Source organism: Brachyistius frenatus, unplaced genomic scaffold (assembly GCF_029030835.1).
Source record: "Brachyistius frenatus isolate BFR_SWC_R1_liver_20210118 unplaced genomic scaffold, ASM2903083v1 Contig_146, whole genome shotgun sequence".
Lineage (NCBI taxonomy): Eukaryota > Metazoa > Chordata > Actinopteri > Embiotocidae > Brachyistius > Brachyistius frenatus.
Window position 1 is genome coordinate 231388 of NW_027210745.1, and position 22415 is coordinate 253802.

Genomic DNA, 22415 nt, shown 5'->3' on the forward strand with positions numbered 1-22415 from the left:
CAGGTGTGGGTTACATGCCAGCTGTGTGGAATTTACCATTTCTGCTGGCCTTTCAAACTGCAGGTGTAATTAATGTGCAGCTTTCATAGGATTTTGTCACCCTGGCTGTTTCCTGTGATACTTTACGTGTATAAGGAGAGGATGCAATTTGTAAATAATGTTCTTGCACACTAAAACGCCCAATTCAAACCTTGTTTTACTGTAAGAGGTGGCTCAGAGATATGATTTCAAGTATTTATTAGGAGATTGTCTGGCTCTTTAAGATTTATTCATTATCAGTAAGCAAATCAAGCGTTTTGATTAATGAGCCCTTCTTGCATGTGTGTGCTTAATTGTTTGAGCTTATTTATTGCACATTTGTAGACAGATGGGCAATTAGTTTCTACTGTGGCAACATTTCTTATGCCTTTGTATAAGAAGCTCTTGTTTGCATTTTTGCATGTTCTTGTTCTAAAAACAAAACCTAAAACAGTGATAGTTTGGTGATAGATATACAGTAGACTATAGATTGCATAAAACCTTGTTAAGACCAAATTTAGCACTGTGTGAAAAATGCAGTCTGTGCTGCAAAACAAAAACCCACAAACAGAGTTGTTCAGCAAAAAAAAAAAGATGAACCTGGCTCAGCTTTTACATTTATATACCATCACACATCCTGTCTCATGGGTGTATAAAGTGCTGTGCAGGGTTGTGGCATTTGATAAACCTTCAAACTCATCTGATGTGGTAAACTGGATGCCCTTTTATCATCTCAGCAGGACCTCCATGCCTCCTTCAACTTGTCCCTTTTTCTTTATTCAAGCAGGGCTGTTTTTGGTTTTCTGAGTACTTACTAAGCCATTGTTATTATAAGAGTTTTTATTGATTCATTTTTGTCTTTGAACCTAACAACCTACAATATCTCAGCCCCAAATACACGTACACTTATTGAATGAATACCTTTTTTTCCACTACAAACTCAGCCACAAATCTGAAAAAAGTTGACCGAGGTGAACTAAAATATACATTTTCTCTGGCTTTACCTGACTGAATTTTGCAATAAAACTGCATTTGAAGAATGAAGATTCAACATTTTTTTTGTTTAATATAGACTATCTGGCAATATTGAAGCGTGCTTGCTTGGTCCGATTTCAGCGTTTCTGAGCTTTTCGAAAACCAAAAGTCACAAGTATTTTTACGTGTCCACGGACCTCCCCTGATGGAGATTATGGTCGTTGTTGCTTGCTGTTGCAAGAAGTGCGTCGTGGATAACCCTGTGTTCCCCCCCCCCACATACTCCAACTATCACACTCGCAGCGGCCTGCTTTGATGGACTTTCGGGGTACATGTGGAGGCCGGTGGTGGGTCCCAAACGGTGAAAACCAAACTTTGCCCACCACACAGAACCTTAACCACAGCGCGGTACAGCCATTTTGCTCTGGTCTCCCTCTAAGCGCTTCCATTACCCAACCCAACAGGGTGTTCAAAGGCTGTGTGTAAAATGACCCTAACCCCAAAAAAAACAAACCTTAATGAATCTCACTCGACTAGGCGGGGGAGGGGGAGGGGAGGGGTCTCAGACAGATGAGTCGACTCGTCAGTTTTCAGGGGAAGCTCTCAAATCTCTATAAATAAGCAGTCAAAATGTTATCATAGAAACATTTCCAAAGACTGACATAATTAAACGTGATGGATTGTATTTGTATGTAAAGTGTTCTTTCCGCTGAGTAGAATCTGCAATTGTAATGTCTTTTCAGTTTGATACGGTGTCAAAAACAATCAGCATTTAATATAAAATCAAATATAATATACTTATCATTCTTTCCTGCCCAAATACGGCTTTATCTTTACATACAATTTATCTCAAGTTTGAGTAATCAAGTATAAATCTGTGTTTAGTATGCAGATAGAAACGAGATAAAAGCCCCACTTCAGCAGTTTTGCCCACGTTTCTCTGCTTTTCTCTCCATGAAACTAATCAAAAGTTATTGTACTCTAAATGACATATGCTGACTGTTGTCACCCCCTGAATATATGCACCCTCAAAAGTCACTGACCACCGTGACGGGTGACCCTTATTAATTCGTACACAGAAGACATATTTTACTGGCATTTGGCACTTGGCGGGTGGTAATTTAAGACCCGGCACGCCAGCATTGTAATATTCATGCAGCATGATGCAGCATGAATGATGCAGAGTGGCTGACACCATCTCACTGAAGCAGACATGTCACTGCATCTTAAGATTTAAGGCTTCCTCCACTAAAGAGAGTCAGTCCTGCCTCTTTCCATCCCGTGATCACTGTGACGGTGCTGGATATTAGACTGTGACCTCCCCGCGCAGTCCTTACTGCTGCTGAATGTGTTTTAATGAACAGTACAGCAAAGAGTAACACCTGGGGAGAGAGGAAATTGGGTGTGAGTTGGAGAGAGGGGGAGGGTTGTTATTATACATCCTCTTATTTAAGATATGAACAAGGAAGAGGGAATCATGGGAGATGGGAGCCGATGTGAGGAATTAAAAAGTGATGAAAATACAGAAACTCTGGGACGGTACGGGGTATGGTGGGAGGTTCTTCCTGTTGTGTGGTCCCCCATGGAGTCGCTGAACCCCCCCTAAGGGCGAGATGGCTCTTTGTAGGATCTTTACGTCTGTTATTGTGTTTATCAGAATGAAAAAACTTTGGAATACAGTCAGGATTTCTGGGTCTTCTCCCTGATGCCACATGCCCGCAATACGAACTTCAGCAGCGCACTTTTCAACCTCTAATGTGTGAAGGCATGTTTTCACGAAACAATATTGTGCAAACTCATTTGCATACCTGCATCTTCAGCCGTGCATTTAATTTGTCAGGACAAACACAATTACTTTACATACTGTTTTACCCATTTTTGTGGCTGCATGTCCTCTCATTTGTAAACTAATTTGCAAAAAGTCTCCTAAAAGTCACCAAGACCCGGAGATACAAACGCAGGCTAATGCAAAACACACATTGGCGTACAACTGTAATGTGTGCTCTTGTATACACATACGAGTGTATTAAAGTCTAACTCCAGCGAGACCATGGAGGGGTGGATGCCTGGCGGAAGAGAAAACTGAGCCGGGATCATCCAGAGGACAAGGGTTAATATAATTATCCTGCTAAAACCTTGAGTCTGAACGAACATCATTAGTCATAGCAAGAGGAAGAGCTACCCGAGCCGTAGGCCAGAGGGGAGGCGAGGCGATGAGGAGAGAAGAACAGAGGAGGAAGAAGGAGGAAAGGAGAGCCTCAAAACCCACCAGTGCAGTTAGCCTGACAATTAGTACAAGGACTAAAACTTGGGGGTCTTTATTATAAAAAAAATAAAATAAAAAAAAAAAAAACTCCAGAAAGGACCATTTTTTTTTTACTGAGAAACAATTTCACTTATTCAGTAATTGTACTATTTTGCTTAATAATCTCCCTATAAACGAGTTACTTGTGGTAAAACGGTTTAGAAATGAGATACATATCTGAACTAAACACACGATGATACTTTCATGTAGTAAATGCTCGGCATAATTTAGTGATTAATGAAATGACCTCTGGTTTGTGCAGATTAGATATGAAGCTGAAGTTACTGGAGGACTCTATATTTTCTATTAATAAAGATAATAAATCACAGGCCTTTTAAAAGTGTTATTCGGGGACTCGTCCAAAAACTGCAGCTGCTGAATTCACTCATCAATCAAACTGCGCTTTCTTGCTCCGTTCCCTTCAGTTGAGATGTACGAGGACGGTGGGAAAACTCCCGGATATGCACAGGTGACTTTTTTATGACATAAATATGGAAATATAAAGATGCAGAGTCGCATAGGTTCAACGTGTCAAATGCTTGAAAATAATACTGGGCCTGAAACGAATGATAAATGTCAGTGTTGCCTTTTAGTGACTTGCTTTGATTAACGAATAATCCTGAGCCCTAAGATATTCTAACAACTACTCCAACCCTCATGGCCATATAGGGCGATCCAATACGACCAATGACCCCTGGTTATGTTTGGGCACAAAAAGGGAAAGGCAATGGTTTCGGTTAAAATGACCACTTGAACCGTGTTACTTAAATTTATGCAACCTTCATTGTCATGGCAACCACAAATGCGATTCTTTTTTTTTCTTTTTTTATAAACATGCCGACTCATGATCGGAAACGGGGAATCGAACAGCTGTCTCCTGCAGTTTTATCAAACTTATCCACCCAACCTGCCTCCTCCTAAAATATATATTTTTTTAATTTGTAGTTTTCAGTTTCCTGCAGACTACATTATGTTGTCGAAGGTTAATACACATTGACTAAGTATCAGATTGATACGTAGTTGGAAAAAAATACAAATAAGTACACAAAGTAGCTAAGGTAAGTTTGTCATGGAATAATACTAAAAAGACTAAACGATAAAGAAAATAATAAGGAACTGATTATTACTTCTGGTTATGTGCAATTTAGCAGCTGTTTAAGAGTTAATAAATAATGAATAATTGAAAAAAAATGGTCATTAAGTAGATGACTAGAACCCTGTTTATTATACTTTACTGGTTCATTATCATAGTATGAGCTTGCAGTTTGTTGCTGACCTTGAAAACAGCAGTTTAAATAGCAAGATCTGGTTACAGAGCGTTGGACTATACTGGTCTACATCAGCAGATAAAGATGAGTCTTCAGCGGTTTGATGTTTAAGGCAGCATGGAGAAAGTAAACATCTTCACATTATGGTATAACAGAAAGCTCTGGAACAAGTGACTTCGTGGACTTTGAGTTGAAATAGTTTAGTAAATTTCTCCTAATTGCACACTCTCAAACCGCCTAAAACGATCTGTAATGCTGTTAATTTTGGGGGAGTTACACCCAATTAATGGTGTAATTAGCTGTTCCTGATTTGTGGTTTCAACTGAAGCTTTTGAGTCATAATCAGTGTCCACATGACATCGCCAGCTGTCTTGTTTAGCTTGACTGAAAACTTGCAGACTCTCATCCCTCCACGGCTGAAAGCCTCCGCCACGATGGGACAATACTGCAGTAAAAGTGAAATCAGACACCGACTGATCACAGTGTGAGCCGGTATGGATGTCATCGACAAACACACGACGGGCTTATTCTCTGTTCTCTCGCGCTCAGAGTCCGGTTGATGACTTGTTTATCGGCATCTGTCTAACATGCTAGCGAGGAACGGAGGCAGTCCCGCAGTACAGGCGGCAGTTTGTCTTTGAACACACCACGCCTGTAATAATGCTATGCTAATTAATGTGGCTGACTGAGAACAAACCATCTTTCCAAGGACACCCTCCCTCTCCCTCATGTTCTCCCACTTACAATTCCCAGCATGCTTTTCAGCTTTAAAGCACGCTTGCGGTATCAAGAGATTCCCCTACCACCGGATGCTGGGTAAGACACGGTGCAGACGCTAGTGGAGAGAATTTCTTCATTGTATTTGTGAATTTAAAAGGATATTTACGGGCTGAGTAAGAAGAGGGGGCCGGGGGGATGGAGGGGGGGGGGGGGGTTGGCACGAAGTGGAAGAAGAAAAGAGAAATCTATTGAAGAGGGCGGGGATGAAAAAAAAAACCTTCATCTGTGAAACAAAAGACGAGGAATGAAAGGAAAACAGGCAAAATCGCTGACTATAACTTTCTTCCCTTCTGAAGGGAAATAAACTGTGATTATCAAATCAGTTACAACCATCGTGTCATAAATCATCGCATATGAGAGGAACAATGACACATTCCTCATTGCGGTCCCTCTGCTTTCTGCATGCCTTTCTTTTCCAGGGAGTGCTCATGAATGATTTAAAAAGTGATCTGTTTCTGAGCCTCGGCTGCCTCGGAGGGAGATAACTCGAGGGGGAGGAGTCTGAACGGGGTGGGAGGGGCCAAGCGTGAAGGTTTCCTGTGTTTGGCGAGCCGCAGACGAGCCACCGCCTCTATGTTCTCCTGGTCGTACATCAAGCATGGATCGTATATTTCATTCATGAGGGGGAAAAAGAGAAGTATTCAAGCGCAAAACTGTTTTCTTATCAAACACAATTGCCGGGGAAGTTTTCAACCGTGGGAGGGAAATATGGAGAAAACGTCACAGGACTTTGGTTCTCTGCTCTGTGGTGGCCGTGTGAACTGGAGAATAATATTTACAGAGCATCGCACCTCACATCATTCATCACGAAATCACACACCCCAGCTAGTCCCATGAAACCAGAAGTTAATCCATCATCTGCCTCCTTTTTTTTTTTTTTTCTTCTTCTTCTATCGCTCCCGCTCCCCCCTGATCCAGGCTTATACCTCCCATCCTCTCACCTTCACTCCGCAAAAGGACACAAAAGAAAACTTTGGAATAATTCAAAAATAGTGTGACAGTCTCCAAAGTCAAAGTCACCCTACGTAAAATAATCAAGACACAAAAAGACTGGAGGCTCCAAAAAAAATGGGAAGCAGATGAGAAGCATCTGTTCTCCCTTGTTCTGCAGTGGTGAGGATGGACAAGCCCCGAGGCCACTGAGATTCCTCGCCGTCTACTCTGTCATCCTCATTCATGCTTCCACTATAAATAAAAAAAAACAGTAAACCTTTGTAACAATTGGATTAACTACGGAGAGCCTTCCAGGGTCTAATTAGTCCTTCCCGCAGGATGCAGTGTGACTGCAGAAGCACAGATCAGGGTCACTTAAGGTTTGCGATTTCCAAGTTCATGAGTTACACTTTAAATGATGTCTTTGTTATTTGTTTCTCATTAATTAGAAATAGTGTTATTTCAGCTGTTCTGCTCCACTTTTTAAATGGTCTCCACTTTTTTCATCGTCAAAGTTACGATGGGTATCGTTTTTAAAAAAAAAAAAAAAAAAAAGCAACAATGCAGCAGAACTTGAGACAACCTTTATTTTTATTTGACGTATTCTTCATCTTTCCTGGCTCTTTCACACAACACATGTCTAAGCAGCGTTTCCCAGCTCTGCATTAAAACAAGACTGGACAGCCGAGATGAGACGGTTTAGTTTACCTTCTCGGTGAGACGACGGAAGACTTACCTGGAAGTTCAGTTTGGGTAACAGGTTAATGCCTTTAAAAGCTTATCGGCGGTCAAAACACTGCACAGTGGCTGGTAATTGTCAGGCAGGATTTTACAAGTGTAAAAAGTTACCGAGACGATGGGTAAAATCAGCGGCGTTCCCTTTTAATCCTTTTGCAACACCTCGCATGTAAACTGGAATCGAACCCCAGGTTGAGAAACCACTGTTTTAGTGTTTGTGGGTTCAGCCATAGTTACAGCAGTTTTCTTTCATTTTAAAGAGTAAGCAGTTTGTTTTCATTTACATTTACTTACTTTACTCCTGTTGTTTCAAAGAGTTTGTGAAAATTACATTGTAGGCTTGAGTTTTAGTTTTAATTACTCTTACAGAACCTGAACAAGATACTCTTTATGGGACAAAAAAAAAATAGGCAGGTGGTGTAAAGCGCTATATAAGTACCGAACATTTTCCATTTACGCCTGGCAGTAACGTACCTGTTAGATGTCAGTGCAAAGTGTGAACCTCATTGTGATCAGAACACAATCAGGCCAAATCTGAATTTTATTATCAGTGTCTGGTAGAATCAAGTTAACTTGAATGTTTACTAATAGCTGGTGTAAGTGCAAGGGCCTGCAGAGTTTTATCCAGGTAATGTCTAATCCATCCAGACACAAATCTAATTTTAATACCAGGTACAGATGGGACCCGAGTCCTTCAGCGGCATCTTGACATCGGAAGCTGATCGTGCAGACTCTTGGTCACTTAAATGTCATATTTTCAAAATGAGATTTCAGGATTACATTATGATAAGAATCTGATAAAGTCGCTGCCCAAACAAGCCTCAAAGCACGCACACACAAAAAAATGCTCCACGCGGCAGGTTGAGACATCTTTGAACTCCACCTCCTCCAGTTAAAGCTGCCAAGTGAAAGTTAAAAGTAGAAGCCTAACAGTGGCAAGACTTACTTCAGAAAAAGTGATATATCCGTGGCATCCCTTTACATTTTTTTATGGCTAACTTTAAGAACTGTAGAAGAACTGCTAACGTTTTACTTCGGTATTTTAAAGTGGCGGTTGCCGGTACTGCAATGTTTCATGTCTTTGACCAATCACCGTACATTTTTGTCACTCAGTTCCTCTTATTCTGGGAGAGTTCAGAGCCTGAAGTAGAAGCCAAAAAAAAAGTCCATCAAAATTAAATGCCGTTTTTAGAACAACGACAGTCCTCAGTTTCTGAAGTGTGGATAGACACACAAAAAAAACCAAGTGTGCTTCCTCCAGCAATCTTAAAACGAAGTTCCTCCGGTCCAAGCCATGCCTAAATAATCTGCACATTGAGATGCGATCACAATGTAGAGATATCTGAGATGATCCGAGACCTTTTGATACCAGGTGTTAATGCAAGAACTTTTTTATCGGATACAGATCAGTTGTTAATACCAGATGTAAACGGGACCTAAAAATCACAATTCTAGACACGTACTGAAATATTTCCCCCAATTTGTTGCTTACTTTTTCTCTTTTGAACTGTTTTAATACAGAAACATTTCATTTTAGATCATATTCATGGCTACAGTTGCATTTTATGAAGCAGGAATATCGCCATGTGACGGAGAGCTACAAGGGACTTCTGCTATACCGTCTGTCTTGATATAACCACAAGCAAAGATAATAATAATAACAAATGCTTAAAAAAAAAAAAAAAAACAGAACGATGACGGAAGCCATAAAAACTGCTTTGAATGTCCTATCTCTGCTCTCTGCAACATGTTAATGAACACCAGTAAAGTTTTCTGAGCCAGTCTGTTCTAGTCTGCAAAAGGATGGAGAGCTTAAACCTCTCAGCACATTAGCTGTGTCAGCAGGGGGCCAGGATGGCGCTGAGAGAAACACAGACGCACGACGGATAAATGAGTCAAGCAGGCATGAAACAACATGACCATGAGCACTCTGAATATCATTAGCATTTTTATGGCGGCTTGTTTCGTGCCAGGTCAGCTCTTAACTAATTTTCACTACTGGAAAAGAATTAGTTGTTGATAAGAAATGTGGCTTTTGGACAAGACTGGGCACGCCAAGTGTAATTTGGGGTTAAAGCTCATGGAGCTAAATCACTACATTGTTTTGCACGTTTGGTTGCAATAGTAGTGTTGTTGTCGTTGTTGTTGTTGTTGGTATCGATGTTATCTTTCCAGCCAGGCTCGTGGCTGTAAAGATGGAAATGTCAGTCTGTTGATCCGTCAGTCCACCACATTTGGTGCAGACATTTTTGCTCTCGACATACAAATAATTTTTCTGTTTACTTCACCTTGACCGCCACTTTTTTTGCTGTATAACTGACACATCGCTTCCTTCAGCCTTTTGGTCTCTCCTTTTTCATTTGGCTTAAAACCAAATTGTACTCACGACGGTGTTTGTTCTGCTGCTTGGCTTTGCAACTAAATCATTGATGTTCGCGTCAACAGATGCTCAGACAAACAGTTGGTGGCGCTAATTTCCACAGCAGGAGAAGGAAGAGCGCCAGTCGAACTTGAAACGGAGGAAAATGACGTGGAAACGGTGATGTAAATATGACATTTCTTTTAGTCTTATTCAGCTGTTTTTATACCGATGATTGATAACGATTTGGCAAAATGATTGTAATCAGCTCAAATAATCCTGATCGGGCAATTATGCAATAATTGTGTCAGGCTTCCAATTAACTTCTCGTTACACGAAGAAGAAAGGCTACTTAAACATGTTTAACATAAACTAATTATATATTGCAAAATAATTAGGAAATAAATATTGTTTGCTTGTACTTTGCCTAGTTGTCATGTCAGTGCTTTATGATAATAAAATTGTTTTCAAATTGCATTTGGTTGACTGAGGAGGAGCGAGTGGTGGATCTGACTGAGGACCTGTGGACATGACTGCCCCGTAGGGATGTCTATCAAACGGTCACGCCCCCAAACGTACCTCTCTTTGAGGCCTATTATCTAATTAATTATGGAATTGTTTTGAAATGAACCCCACTGAATAAGTTGCCCCATTAAATACAGGTTCTTTTTTTTTTTTTTTTTTTTTCCCAGATTCTGGATTGACTGTAAAAACCATGTTTTGACATTTCCTCTTTTACAATACATTCTGTAGTTTGTAGAAAATTAGAAAAGCTGATTTTCTAAAAAAGCAACGCTACATGAATCAAAACATTGACATAGATATCAATAATGGGTTCATTCTACATCCATTTCTAAAATATTTAACAGATTATAAATTCTGCAAACTCAAAATATCAGTCAAAATGTGAGTTTTGTCTCATTAGCTGCATACCAGGATGGGTAACGTTTTTGTGCTGAACTATTTTCTTTACCCCTTACTCAGCTGACTGACATACTGTAGGGTAGTAAAGAGATACTCAGACCACTTGGCTTCTCTTAAATGTCATCTTCCCCCATCAGCCAATCAAATCAAATTGAGAGGTTAGGTAGAAGAGAACCTGATGCTGCAGCGATTATGAGCGCGGCGAGAAAAACAATGCAGACGTCGTCTTTCTCCTGCTCGTCCATCCTGCTCCGTTTCCTTTCCTTCGTCTTGGCCCTTAATCCACTTAGTTGGCTCTTCCTGAGCTTAGAGCCTTTCCTTTATTCCATTATAAAGACCCAAGGTACGACCTGCTGCTTATTTCATTAAAAAGGCCCAATCCATGACCCCACGTCTAATCCATAGTGCAGACTACAGGCCAGCCACGGCCTGCTACCGTCCCCGCCACAGTCCAGCAGGGCGGTTGACAGATGGGACAGAGGGAACGGGGATGGAGGACCAATGAATGAGGAACAATTTGAGAGCTTCGCTTACGAGTGAAACTTCCCAGAGAATAGGATTTCACTGATGTAAATGATGATAGAGTTGAGGCTTTGCTACTCAATCTTTGATGGTTGGCGATGGCTTTCACATGGCCCATCAGTGATATGGAAATGGCCACATCTAAGTTTTGAATACAGCTTGGGAAGTGAACATAAAGCCCAGGCCACTCAAAAACCCAAACACCTTGGCTGAGAGTTTATATTGTAGCCAGTACTTTAGCTCATTACAGTTCACCTTGGGAGAACTTTGCAACACAAAGTGAGTGATGCTGAATTAAATAATGATATTCTATTGACTGTATGCAGTTTGACTTTGCCTGTGGTCCCTCTGTTTGACCTTCTCCTCTTCATGCCCCACTTCAAAATCTTTGCTCCACCTTTGGCTGCCCTCTGCCCCAAATGCCCTCTCACAACAACATCCAGCTTGCTGAGTGTTTTCATCACGTCCACAAATCTAAATTTGCAACCTTCCTCCCATCAAACCCGTCTTGCCTGCGTTTGCACTTAATGGCCTATCAGGTTACGTATTTATTGATAAAGCAGCACTATTTAGCCCTGAGTACCTGACTTCCCGCATACCTGCGCCAGCTTTTTAGAGCCCGGCCAGTCACACTGACAATGCAGTGTCAGATAAAAGAGACACATCCCACAGAGGTAACATCTCACACTGGTGGATGGAGGGGGGAAAGGGCTTGTTTTGCTGTCTCTGTCCAGGCTCAGTTCTGGTCATTAAGAACAGTTAACTAATAATAATGACTTTTAACTGGGTTCAGTCAGAGAGCCACCGCTGGAGGCCGGCGGACATACAATACGGTCAGGAAGTGACTACAACCCTTCCTCCATCGATAACACCAGCATATCTCATTACGGTGGCGACCTGCGGTACACTGCCACTCGGTCTTGATCATATAAAACCCATTTCAGTGTGCTGTCCCTGCCGGAGCATCAGCGGAGTGGAATATTCATTATTCAAATTTTAAGCATTGGAAATCCCAATATGTTACTAAGGCCAGATGAGATGAGATGAAATAGCTTAGCCTTTTGTCCGGGGAACATTGACTAATCGTCTCGCTCCCCAAAATCAATTTCCCAGCCGTAAGCATCAGACACTCCTGATTGTACTGTACTGTTGAGGACCCCCCACCACTATCACCTAATACTCCTCCTGGTTGCCCAGAATAACTTATTGATTACTGATTATGTTACGGGAGGTGTGGGTGGCCGGGGGCGGAAGACGGACTGGCCTCAGTCATCTCCGCGAGGCTAAATTTGGGTCCTCTGTTACCAGATCCAACACATACTGACACTATCGCCAGCTGCCACCGGTCTCTGGATGAGGATGGAAATTAGGAGAGTTTTTCTGGAAGTGTAGCAGGTGAAAAGAAAATGTCTGAGGCCTTACAGTGTGTCGGCCACAGCGTGGGTTTCAAGTCGGATGATAAAATTCTGAGATGTGGTGCACTAGTGGACTACTAAATAAAGAAATAAGCACAAATATTTCAAAACAAGGATGTTTGATTATTAAAATGTTCGGTGTTTGGTGCAGGTTCTGGTGTGCTGATGGACTGTTTCACCCCCGGGGTATTTGGCCGATTTCTCCCTCTCTCTGTGATTCTGTGCTGAGCCTGAAAAGTGGCTGTGATCAATACCTGCAGGCCCTTTCCACACTGCCAGAGGGGCTGTGTGTGTGTGTGTGTGTGTGTGTGTGTGTGTGTGTGTGTGTTACTGTGTTACTGTGTGTGTGGGGGTGTGCACGTGCTGTGTCAGCATCCACTCAGGACTTCATCAAACCCCCCCCCCCACATACCTTGACTGCACACGCACGCACACGCACACACACACACACACACACACACACACACACACACACACACACACACACACACACACACACACACACACACACAAATTCATGCCTTCTTCCCCCCATTCCATACCGTCCCAACAAGGATGTTAAATACCATTCAAATGTCAGCCTGCCGTATTGATTGGAATAATAATTCTGAAAGGAAGGAAAGATGGCTTGTTGATGCTAAGCAGGTGCTTGACGGCCCGAGCATCGTTCACTGTCACAAAGTTGCTATGTAAGGGTTCGCGGCTCCCCTGGCAGAATGCGGATGGTGGTTTACGTTGGACCACCGAGGCCGCGTGTTTCTGTCATTAATCATTGTCCTCTCGGACCGGTGACGGACAGACCAGGATTCAATGCTGAGAGAGAAAGGGGGTCATTTTGAATGCCCTCGGATCACAATGGCTGCGCGTGAACGTGTGCGTATGTCAGACCAGAATATGCTCATCGCCGGGTGGGTTTTTATCTGCCATGTCTCGGTGTCGGACAGGACAGGAGTAATATTTAAGAACGTGCATCAAGTAAGATGTACGGTTCCACATATTCAGCACTAATGCTAACAATTCCTCTACATGTTATTTTGTACCGAGCAAAAACCAGGAAGACATGCGTGTTTGCACTTTGTCATTTATAGCCGGCATCGACCGTCGTTTTCTCGGCTAAAACTGATGAAACTGAGAGCTGCTATCTTATGTTTTTCGTGTGTTAATGTGTTATGGTTTGCGTAGCTCACTTTTTTGCAAGACCAAGCAAAACCATTTATCAACAAAGTTGTTGTTTTTTTTGTTTGGTTTGTGTTGTCGTTAGCTGAACTGATGGCAGACACTGCAGTGGCTCACTGTTGCCTCTTGAGGTACAAAGTGGTATTACGTGACATGCTGGTTTGGCATGCTAACTTCAGTGGATATCAGTAGAAGTCCTTGACTTAACTCACAATTGTTATATTTTCTGCAGATAACTTTAGTTGAATTTTGTATCTTTTAAACTAAAATACTTGCTGCTCCTTTAATCTAAAGCCGATGTAAGTATTTAAAAGGTTACAAATTTATATTTCCTAAGAGTGATGTTTGGTTGTAGGGTATATTGGAAGATGTATGAGTGCATGTAGATGATGATTTTATTCAAACACAATAATCTTTTTAAATGTTAAATATGGTGCACATTTCCTAAGTCTCTAGTTTTAATATTTTCCCAACACTTCCTAGATGTGAAGAACATGTTTGATGAGTATTTATTTTGAATTGTTTTTTTTTTTTTAGATTATCTTCATTTTTATATCTCTACTAAAAGGTGTGATTGTGTGTCAAGACATCACAAAGATGTGTGTTCCTCGTGAGTTTAGCGTTGACCCTCACCTGGCAGGTACCTCGATGTTGGAGATGGCATAGAAGTACTTGAGCAGGTTGTCTCTCTGAACGTAGGTGCCTCCGAGGGCGGGCCGGAGCAGCCTTAACCGAAGGTTGGTGAAGGTGAAGAAGTCCCTCAATCCCTTCATACTTTCCATGCGGGTGTACAGGCTGTCCATGTTCAGTAGCCGAGGTCCGGCAAACACGGCAAAGCGCGCCCGCACCTCGAACTTCACGTTCTTGTCGTTCTTGGAGCCGACCCAGCGCGAGTACTGCTCGGTGCAGATAACACGCGTGATGTTGGCGGGCGAGAGGTCACGCACTCGTTTGGGCGGCATGTTGAAGGCATCCAGGCAGTCGTCAGCATAGAACTGGTAGGGCTGCCAGGAGCGTCCGTGGTCCATGGACTTATCCAGCACCATGATGGTGGGACGGCCATATTCAAAGGTGATCTGGATGTCGTCTGTGAGCTCCAGACTCTTGTTCCAGGCTATGCTGATGTTGGCAAGCAGGGGCTCTGGGTGGCGTCTCCAGGTGACTGTTTGCCAGTAGGTGAGCAGACCGGTTCGCTCACGGTCCTGCATCAGCTGAGGAGGGTGGGCCAAGTCTGGGTTAGAGGCATCACACTCGTCACTGCACAGGTATGGGTTCTCCTAAAATAGAAGTGAAGACAGAGCAGCAAGATATTAGTCAGGGTGTGAAAATGAATCTTAGGATGGTAACGATAGAGAGTCATGATTCACAGCACAGTGCTTATTCCCAACGATTGCACAAAATACCTCAAAGTAATTGGTACACATTAAACATGGAGCCTTTTGAGTTCCTGCAGTTGTTTCCCGCTTTACTCGTTTGGTAATTTGTCTTTGCACAGAATCAAAATGTATTTCTATTTAAAAATTCTCAATTGACAAGACAACATTGTGTCTTGCAGCAAAGTTTTTAACTTTTGTAATGAATTTCTTGTCCCCACAGTAGCTGCAGTCATCATTAATGTGACTGAAAATGTTAAAGTAAGGGATTAGAATTTCTGCTTCCAAACTCCTCCAAGATGATGTATGAAAGTTTTTTTTTTTTTGTCTAAATGCTGAATCAAAAAATATGTAATTCATCCTAAAACTGAACAACAAAACATCCATATTGTTCCCCAAAAACAGTGTGTTTCTAAATGAGGGGTGTCTCACTGAGACACCGAGGGACAGAAAGCTTAAAAGTAAACTTGTCAAACAACACAACAGGAAGTGTGAAGGTCAAGAGGAAGGTGCATCACCACTGTCTTTGCATAGACAGCAGAGTGCTGCTGCACTTTTAACTCCAGAGAATTGATCCTCCTCTTTTAGTGATGCCAAGACTTTCAAGCCGCTGCCCCTCTACACAACTAAAAGTCAACAGGATTATTGGCACTGCTCACAGAGAGAAAGCCTGTTACTACCTGCATTCAGAAATGCCTTTCACTTCGCCAGGAGATCTCATGGCTCCCACCTTCCCTTTTCTAGGAAATTCTTCATCCACTTATTCAGATTTATTCATATTTCAGATGTCGGGTCCGTCACAATACACTAGGCTACTAAATGTTTTTCCTAACTGCTTTCTTGTGACAAATGTGATCATTGCTTGGAATATGTTGAGAGATTATGTTGAGAGTTGTTGAGTGAATGAAGTGCTACATTTACTGTATGTACGGCACCAGAGTCACAGGGAGGTGCTCGGGGTGGATGGTAGGCTTACAAAGCGCAGGATTTTCAAAGTTCACGTGAGATTTAGGCAACAAAATGACTTTGGCTTTCTTTAGATTGACAGCCCAAATCAGCCTTGTATCATATCTACATTTTATCTGGATTGATTTTTGAAAGTCTAGAAGGAAAAGAACCCACGTGAAATGCAATTTTTCGGGCAATTTGGATCCAAACCAAATTTGGGAGGTGGTTTGAAATGCGATTCCAATCAGATTTCTACAGATGCGTGTCAGTCTCGACGCTCTGGTGGTTTAGATCGGCTCTCTTGCGTCGTTCGCGATGCGGCACACAATGACGACGTCATTTTCAGAGTGACGGAGTGCAGAATCTTCCCCGAAATTGATCGTCTGCCAGCACTTTGCTGGAAAACCGCATCATCAGTTTTGCTACGCGTACATCGTTACCACAGCAACCCATGCAGGTAGTTTGCTGATATCTGAACACACCAAAAAAAACCTAAAGACCATTAAGTTAAAGAACTTAAGTCAAGGTTAGAGAAAGATTGCGATTTCAGTTTGATATTTATAAACAAGCTGTATATTAAGTTGAGGGCTACAGTAGATGCAGTTAAAACAAAAAAAGAGTCAATACGGTCCTGATACCTTGACTTCAATACCTGTTCCTGAACGATACTTTATTTTTAATCCAATTTCACAAAATCCCTTTTAAGAAGATAATATTATAGCCTGTAGTTTTTAGGCGGAAAACAAATCAAATATTTTGGCAGTGAATATTTTTGCGACTCGCCAACTGTGTTGATTGACAACATTTGCTTAGTAAGTTAATATAATTAATTAATTAATTAGTGTGTTTGTCATTTTTCCTTCAAGACATATTCAAGTCGTATATTAGGAGTCTTCGTCGCCCCACCAAATTTTCAAATAAGTGCACACATTTCCCTGATTCCCCAGTGGCTGGCGCCTCGCACTGAGACGTTTCTGTAAAGTTGATGTAGCTGACTGTTGTAAGCCAGTTCTGTGACATCCCCATCACTGCAGAAGTGAAAATATTTACACAAAGAAATCCCAGAGATCCTCAGTCGTCTCTCTTGGCGCTTAATTTGCAAAATTCAGCTCTACTGCTGTTTGGATTGTATCACATTCAGAGGGCTCGTCATGCCCCCAGGATGCACTAATTAGACTGATCAGGGTTATTATTTTCTCCTGTATTTAGTCACAGTCAGTCATTGTATCAGAGGGTACAATTTTTGTATTATTTGTCCAAGTATTCACTTTATCACACAGCTGCGAGCTTCTTTCAGGATACTTTTCCTGCACACATTTATAGCACAATACAAAAACAAATCACGTCCTAAAGATGTCATCATTTCCCCTATTTAAGTGCCTTTTAAGGAGTTTCCTGTTGACCCCTTGTTTAACTGATAAAATCTTACAGCTGATGTTATTCTTTTTCTTTTATTTATTTGGGAATCCATTAGTCTTTCAGAATTTGACTGCATTAGCCTCTCTTGATGGAGTAGAAAGAAGAAATGTCCTTCATTTTTGTCTGTTTTCTTTTTCTTTGACCTCCACCTCCTCGCTTATTTCAAATTTTAGCTTTAGTACAACTTTTTAATTGTTGTGTTTACGACTTTCAGCAGCTCGTGTTGAAAAGCTGTTTGGTATGCTAATAGTAATTATGTTGACAACAACCACAGGAAAAAAAACAGATTTCCTCGAATCATTATTTATTAGATGTCTAGATATTATAGAACAAAGCACAAATGGACAATTGTAGGAAGTGGCAAAGTAAATATTTAAATCTAAGCCCCAGTGGTATCAAGTATTTGTTCTGCTGAGAGTTGTTGAGCAAAGCATAACTAAAACCTCCATGTGACAACCCAGTAAAAAGCATGTAATTTGTTGGTAGTGCAAAGAGAGATGACATACTTTTTTATTTTGCTTATTTGCATCTTATCAAACTTATAAGAAATACACTAAAGAGATCATTTCCGAGTGAAAATGTTCTTGGCTGAGAGTGAAGAGTAAGACACATTTATCAAATGACTCCCTCCTACATCCAGTGAAGTGTGGGAGTAACCTTCACGAGCAACTTTCCAGATCACGTGATCAATTACATGAATGCTCAGAGCAGGAATGACAAATGAGAGGATTTAAGGATTTATTTGACATCGGCCATCTTGTTTGTTCTTTTATTTTAATATGACAAAGTATATTTTACTGAAATACATCCTATTCATATTATCTCCAGGTAGAAGTGACATGCAACATTGCATCTAATGTTTCAATTAGAAAAAAAAGGAAGAAGAAGAAATAGTTGTCGAACAGAAAAACCAAACAGGATCAGGAAATAAAATTCAGCTGCTGGTAGACGAGGTACATCGGAGACATCATGCCGTATAATCAAGAACATTCAGTTCCACATTTAGAAATGCAGCCAATTAAGATGAATGGAAACTAAATCAGTGCCTGAAAATTGGACATTTTATAAATATCAGATTTTCTGAAGGTCATAAAATCATTTTTATCCTTCAGTAAAGTCCCAGATTTTTAGATTTAGCAGTTTGATACAGTTTTCATTAGGGATGTACTTGATTTATGTGCCTTTTCCCAGTTAATACTCAAGAGCTTACATAGCCCTCCCTAACATTAGACTCGTGTAGAATTCACAAATGGTTGCTGTTAGAAATTGTGGCCAAACAGATTGAAATTCTTTATGCAAATTCAGTGGAAACTGAGATCAGTTAAACTCAAATTACATCCTCTGTAGCCATTTATCAAACTTTAGTTATGACTTGAAGTTACATGGAGAACATGAATTCCACAAACTAATGTAACACTAATATACAGTAATGTGATACTGCAGCTGCTTTAAGTTCAGCGCAGCAGAATTTAATTGCCTGAGGATTTTTTTTAAGTGATTTCACACAAAGTTAGTCTTTTGCCTATCAAACGCGGAGCCCCCCGCAGGCTTTAAAGGGGCGCCTGTAAATACTGCAGTTTCATCCTTGATGTAAGATGGCGGCTCAAGTCAGCAGGGCGCTTTAACATGCTCAAACCAACGCGCACGCCCGCTATCGAACTTGGCAGAGTTGTGCGAGATGCAAAATCTTTCGTGGAAGTACATTTGTAACATACTGAGCGTACAGATGGAGGAGCGGATTATGCTGCAGGAGTGATCAGAGAAGTTTCTTTGGATGTTTCAGGACTTTTCTTTTTTCCTTTCTGCTTTAACATGAGTTTCAGTCGTGGTCAGGCCGATTGGTCAATACTCCAAAGAGTTCCGGTGAAGTAACACATGAAACAGCAGTTTTCTTCTTTATGATGTAAGCTCTAACGTGAAAGCAATACTGCACGATATCGATGTACTGCGCAAGCACAGATCGTGTGTCACCGCTTCTTTGCAGACGTTCACTTTTTTCCGCATCTCTTGCCAAGAAAGCAGCATCTGTTCTGCCTTTTGAACAAAAAGTCAGCGGACTGTACCACGGGGGGAAAGTGAGCAGTCACTCAAACCCACTCTTGTGGTCTAATAACAAAAGCACAAGTCACAATCCGGCGAGGCTGGGATTATAAATCATCTGATTTATGGTGACAACGCCGAGTGGGGGGAAACGCCGACCATAAGCAAACGCTGAGCTGGTGCCGAGGGAGGCTGTGCGGCAAAAGAAGACGCTACTACACGGGATCATAATGCACGTGAAGGCGTAGCAGATAATCTCTCTCTCTCTCTCCTCGCCGGAGCAACGTAGCAGCATTGTTCTCGATCTGATAACCCAATAATCTCTCCTGCACCGACTCAGATAGAGATCGCTGTCAGGGCAAACGCACTTACGATGATAATCTACAATGCCTATAAACAACAGCAACCAGAAAAAAAGTAATTAGAATCAGATGAGGAGGCTTACAGTGAACTTCAGAGTGAGAGTGGTAGGCCCGTGTTGGCCCAGCTGCTTCTGCGCCCTGCATTAGTGCATCTCCTGACCTCGGTCAAGGCACGCGTTTTGCACACACACACACACACACACACACACACACACACACACACACACACACACACACACACACACACACACACACACACACACACACACACACACACACACACACACACACACACACACACACACACACACACACAGACAGTACGTAAGATTAGTAGGGCTGTTGTTCCGGGGATGACCCATGACCTACAAATCCTTCTGAAAATGATCGCACTGTCACACCGTCCCAGATACAGCACAAACTCCATGTAGGTTAGCCCCTGAAGTGTGCCTGTGACAACATTTACGGCCTGCGTTGTCTGAGAGAGACACGCCGACAGCGCGTGTTTGGTTCGTGTGAGGGCGACTAGACGAGAAGCGAGGATCAATATAATATTTTTTTACACCGTGTCACTTTGGTGGATTTGAGTGTTTTGGGTCAAAAACACCGGTCTGCTCCGACCTCACTGAGCCCTTTAGGATTAGCTCCAGTGGAGGCGATATGTACAGTAATATAGACTGGAAGATTGTTATCCCCCGTGAGAGATTTACGCAAGGTTATGTTTAAGCCCTTTGTGTGTGTCCTGTCCTCCTTTATCCCACTCTGCCTCCTGCCACCGCTCTGGCCCGGCTCAGCGCGCCGACGCCATGACACACACACACACACACACACACACACACACACACACACACACACACACACACACACACACACACACACACACACACACACACACACACACACACACACACACACACACGCACACCCGCTATAACACCCGCAAACACACTCGCTCTAGCACAAACATACACACGCAGATCCCGGCCAAATGCTGTGGCAGGTGGCCCGCGCCGCTAAGTCCCTCCAGCAATTATCCTCGCCGGGATCCCGTCTCCACGACAACAGCCGCCATGATGCCCCCGCGACGAGCGACTTCCTTGTTTTAACTCGCGGGATAACAATGAGATCGTAAACAGTCATTAATAACTCCTGGAGTGCTAAAATGTGGCTTATGCTCTGAGCTCTGAATCATCTTTGAGTTATCTCTGCAGCGTTTGTGATTGTGCAAGTAATCTCACACAAACATCAGTTTAGAAGTGAGTTATTGTGTTGTTTTTGGACGCAACAGGACAAACTAAACATTACCGGTCGCCTACAGAAATAACAAGCAGCCGTTATGTATTTACACAGAAGTAAAGCATGAAGAAAGTTCTTCCCTGCATGTTGCTACTTCTCCCTTCTCCTGCTTTTATGACCATTTCTGCCCTCCCTCCCCCAAAAAAGTATTCTCCGTTGCCGCCTCGCCCTCTCGCTCGTCCTTATTTCTACCTCCACTTATAGAAGTTTCCAAGTTATATTGCTAGCAAGGGGAATAAAGACAGGGACACACGCTCAGAGAGCACAATTTATTTTGTTTTGGAGAAACATCAAATGAAATGACCCTCCCATTAAAAAAAAAGGGCCACCGAGGGGAAGAGTAAGGGATATTGCTTTTTCACTTATAACGTTAATCTTTTATTTTGTAGGAGGTTTTTCCATCACACTGGACTTCTTGTTTCCCTGAATGAAGATGGTGTATCTCTGTAGGTGAAGTGAATGTATAAAGTTACAAACCCAAATACCTGCCTTTTACTTTAATTACCTTTAAAAAAAAAAAAAAGAGAGAGAGAGAGATTATCCGCTTGCTGTAAAATGTCTTGCCGGGTACAAAACAGCAGTTGGCAAGTGTAAATGTGTCTTAGGTGTGTGTTTTTTCGTGGGCGGGTGTTGTTTATGACTGTGTGTGTGCGTGCGCGCCAGCAAAAGTAAATGTTTACTGTAGGCATGTGTGATTGTGCTGGAGGAGGAAAGAAGAAGGACGGAGCAGAGACACCACGCTGCTCCAAAGCAGCAGCAGAGCTTGTCCTGCTCAAATCACCACAGTTGGATCAGGACGAGTTATGTCAGGAACTCGTCTTCGAATCCAGGTAACACTTTACAGCAGATACACTCCGCTGAAGGAGCCCAATATCAGGGAGAGTCATCGTCTCTTGAAGTATAAACCGATGATGAGAATTCAGAGAAAAGCTATAATGTTATTTTTATTGATGTCTGTTATTAAATTTCAAGCAATCATAAAGGAGGAGATGTAGATAAAGTAGATAAAGACAGGCGGGGAGCAGGAAAAAGGATTTTTCAAGCTTTGAGACAACTGAGATGTGCAACAGAGAGCTTTGCATTACTTTCTCTGTTTCTTAAAAAACAACAATTTAGCTTTTGCTCTCCGAACACTCAGATTTTATTGACAGTTTAAGAGAATAATTCAAATCGATGCAAATTTTGTTTTATTCCATGCATTTCTCATTTTTTTTACCCTTGCTGTTTTACCCACAATGACCACTAACAGTTCAGTCAGAGCATCAGTTCAGTAAGTAGCGGCTGATAGCCTCGAGCGTGTAGCCTCTGTTACAGAGCTCACTTCCTACTTCCTACTCCACACCTTCGGATTGGATTCGTTTTCAGATTCCAGACTGACACTGACTCAGGTGACATCACTCGAGGCAGTTAATCAGATTTCGCTCAGATCCCTCTGAAGCCACTCGAGGCTTTAAACAACTTTATTTCCACACTTCCTCTTTAATTAAGGAGCCGTCTTGTAGATGTTGATGGGAGATCTTAATATTTTTCGTTCTCATACTTTTGACCTTTTGGTTAATGATAA

The 22415-nt window shown here is 41.9% G+C and overlaps 1 protein-coding gene across 1 annotated transcript in view; it reads right to left on the reverse strand.

Annotated features, from left to right (window-relative positions):
• ntng2b (netrin g2b) overlaps window positions 1-22415 on the reverse strand; it is a 69310-nt gene that overhangs the window by 40335 nt on the left and 6560 nt on the right. Inside the window, exon 3 of the mRNA XM_069715651.1 lies at window positions 14047-14690. Within this exon, the coding sequence (XP_069571752.1) occupies window positions 14047-14690 (644 nt within the window). The remainder of the gene's footprint in view (window positions 1-14046; window positions 14691-22415) is intronic.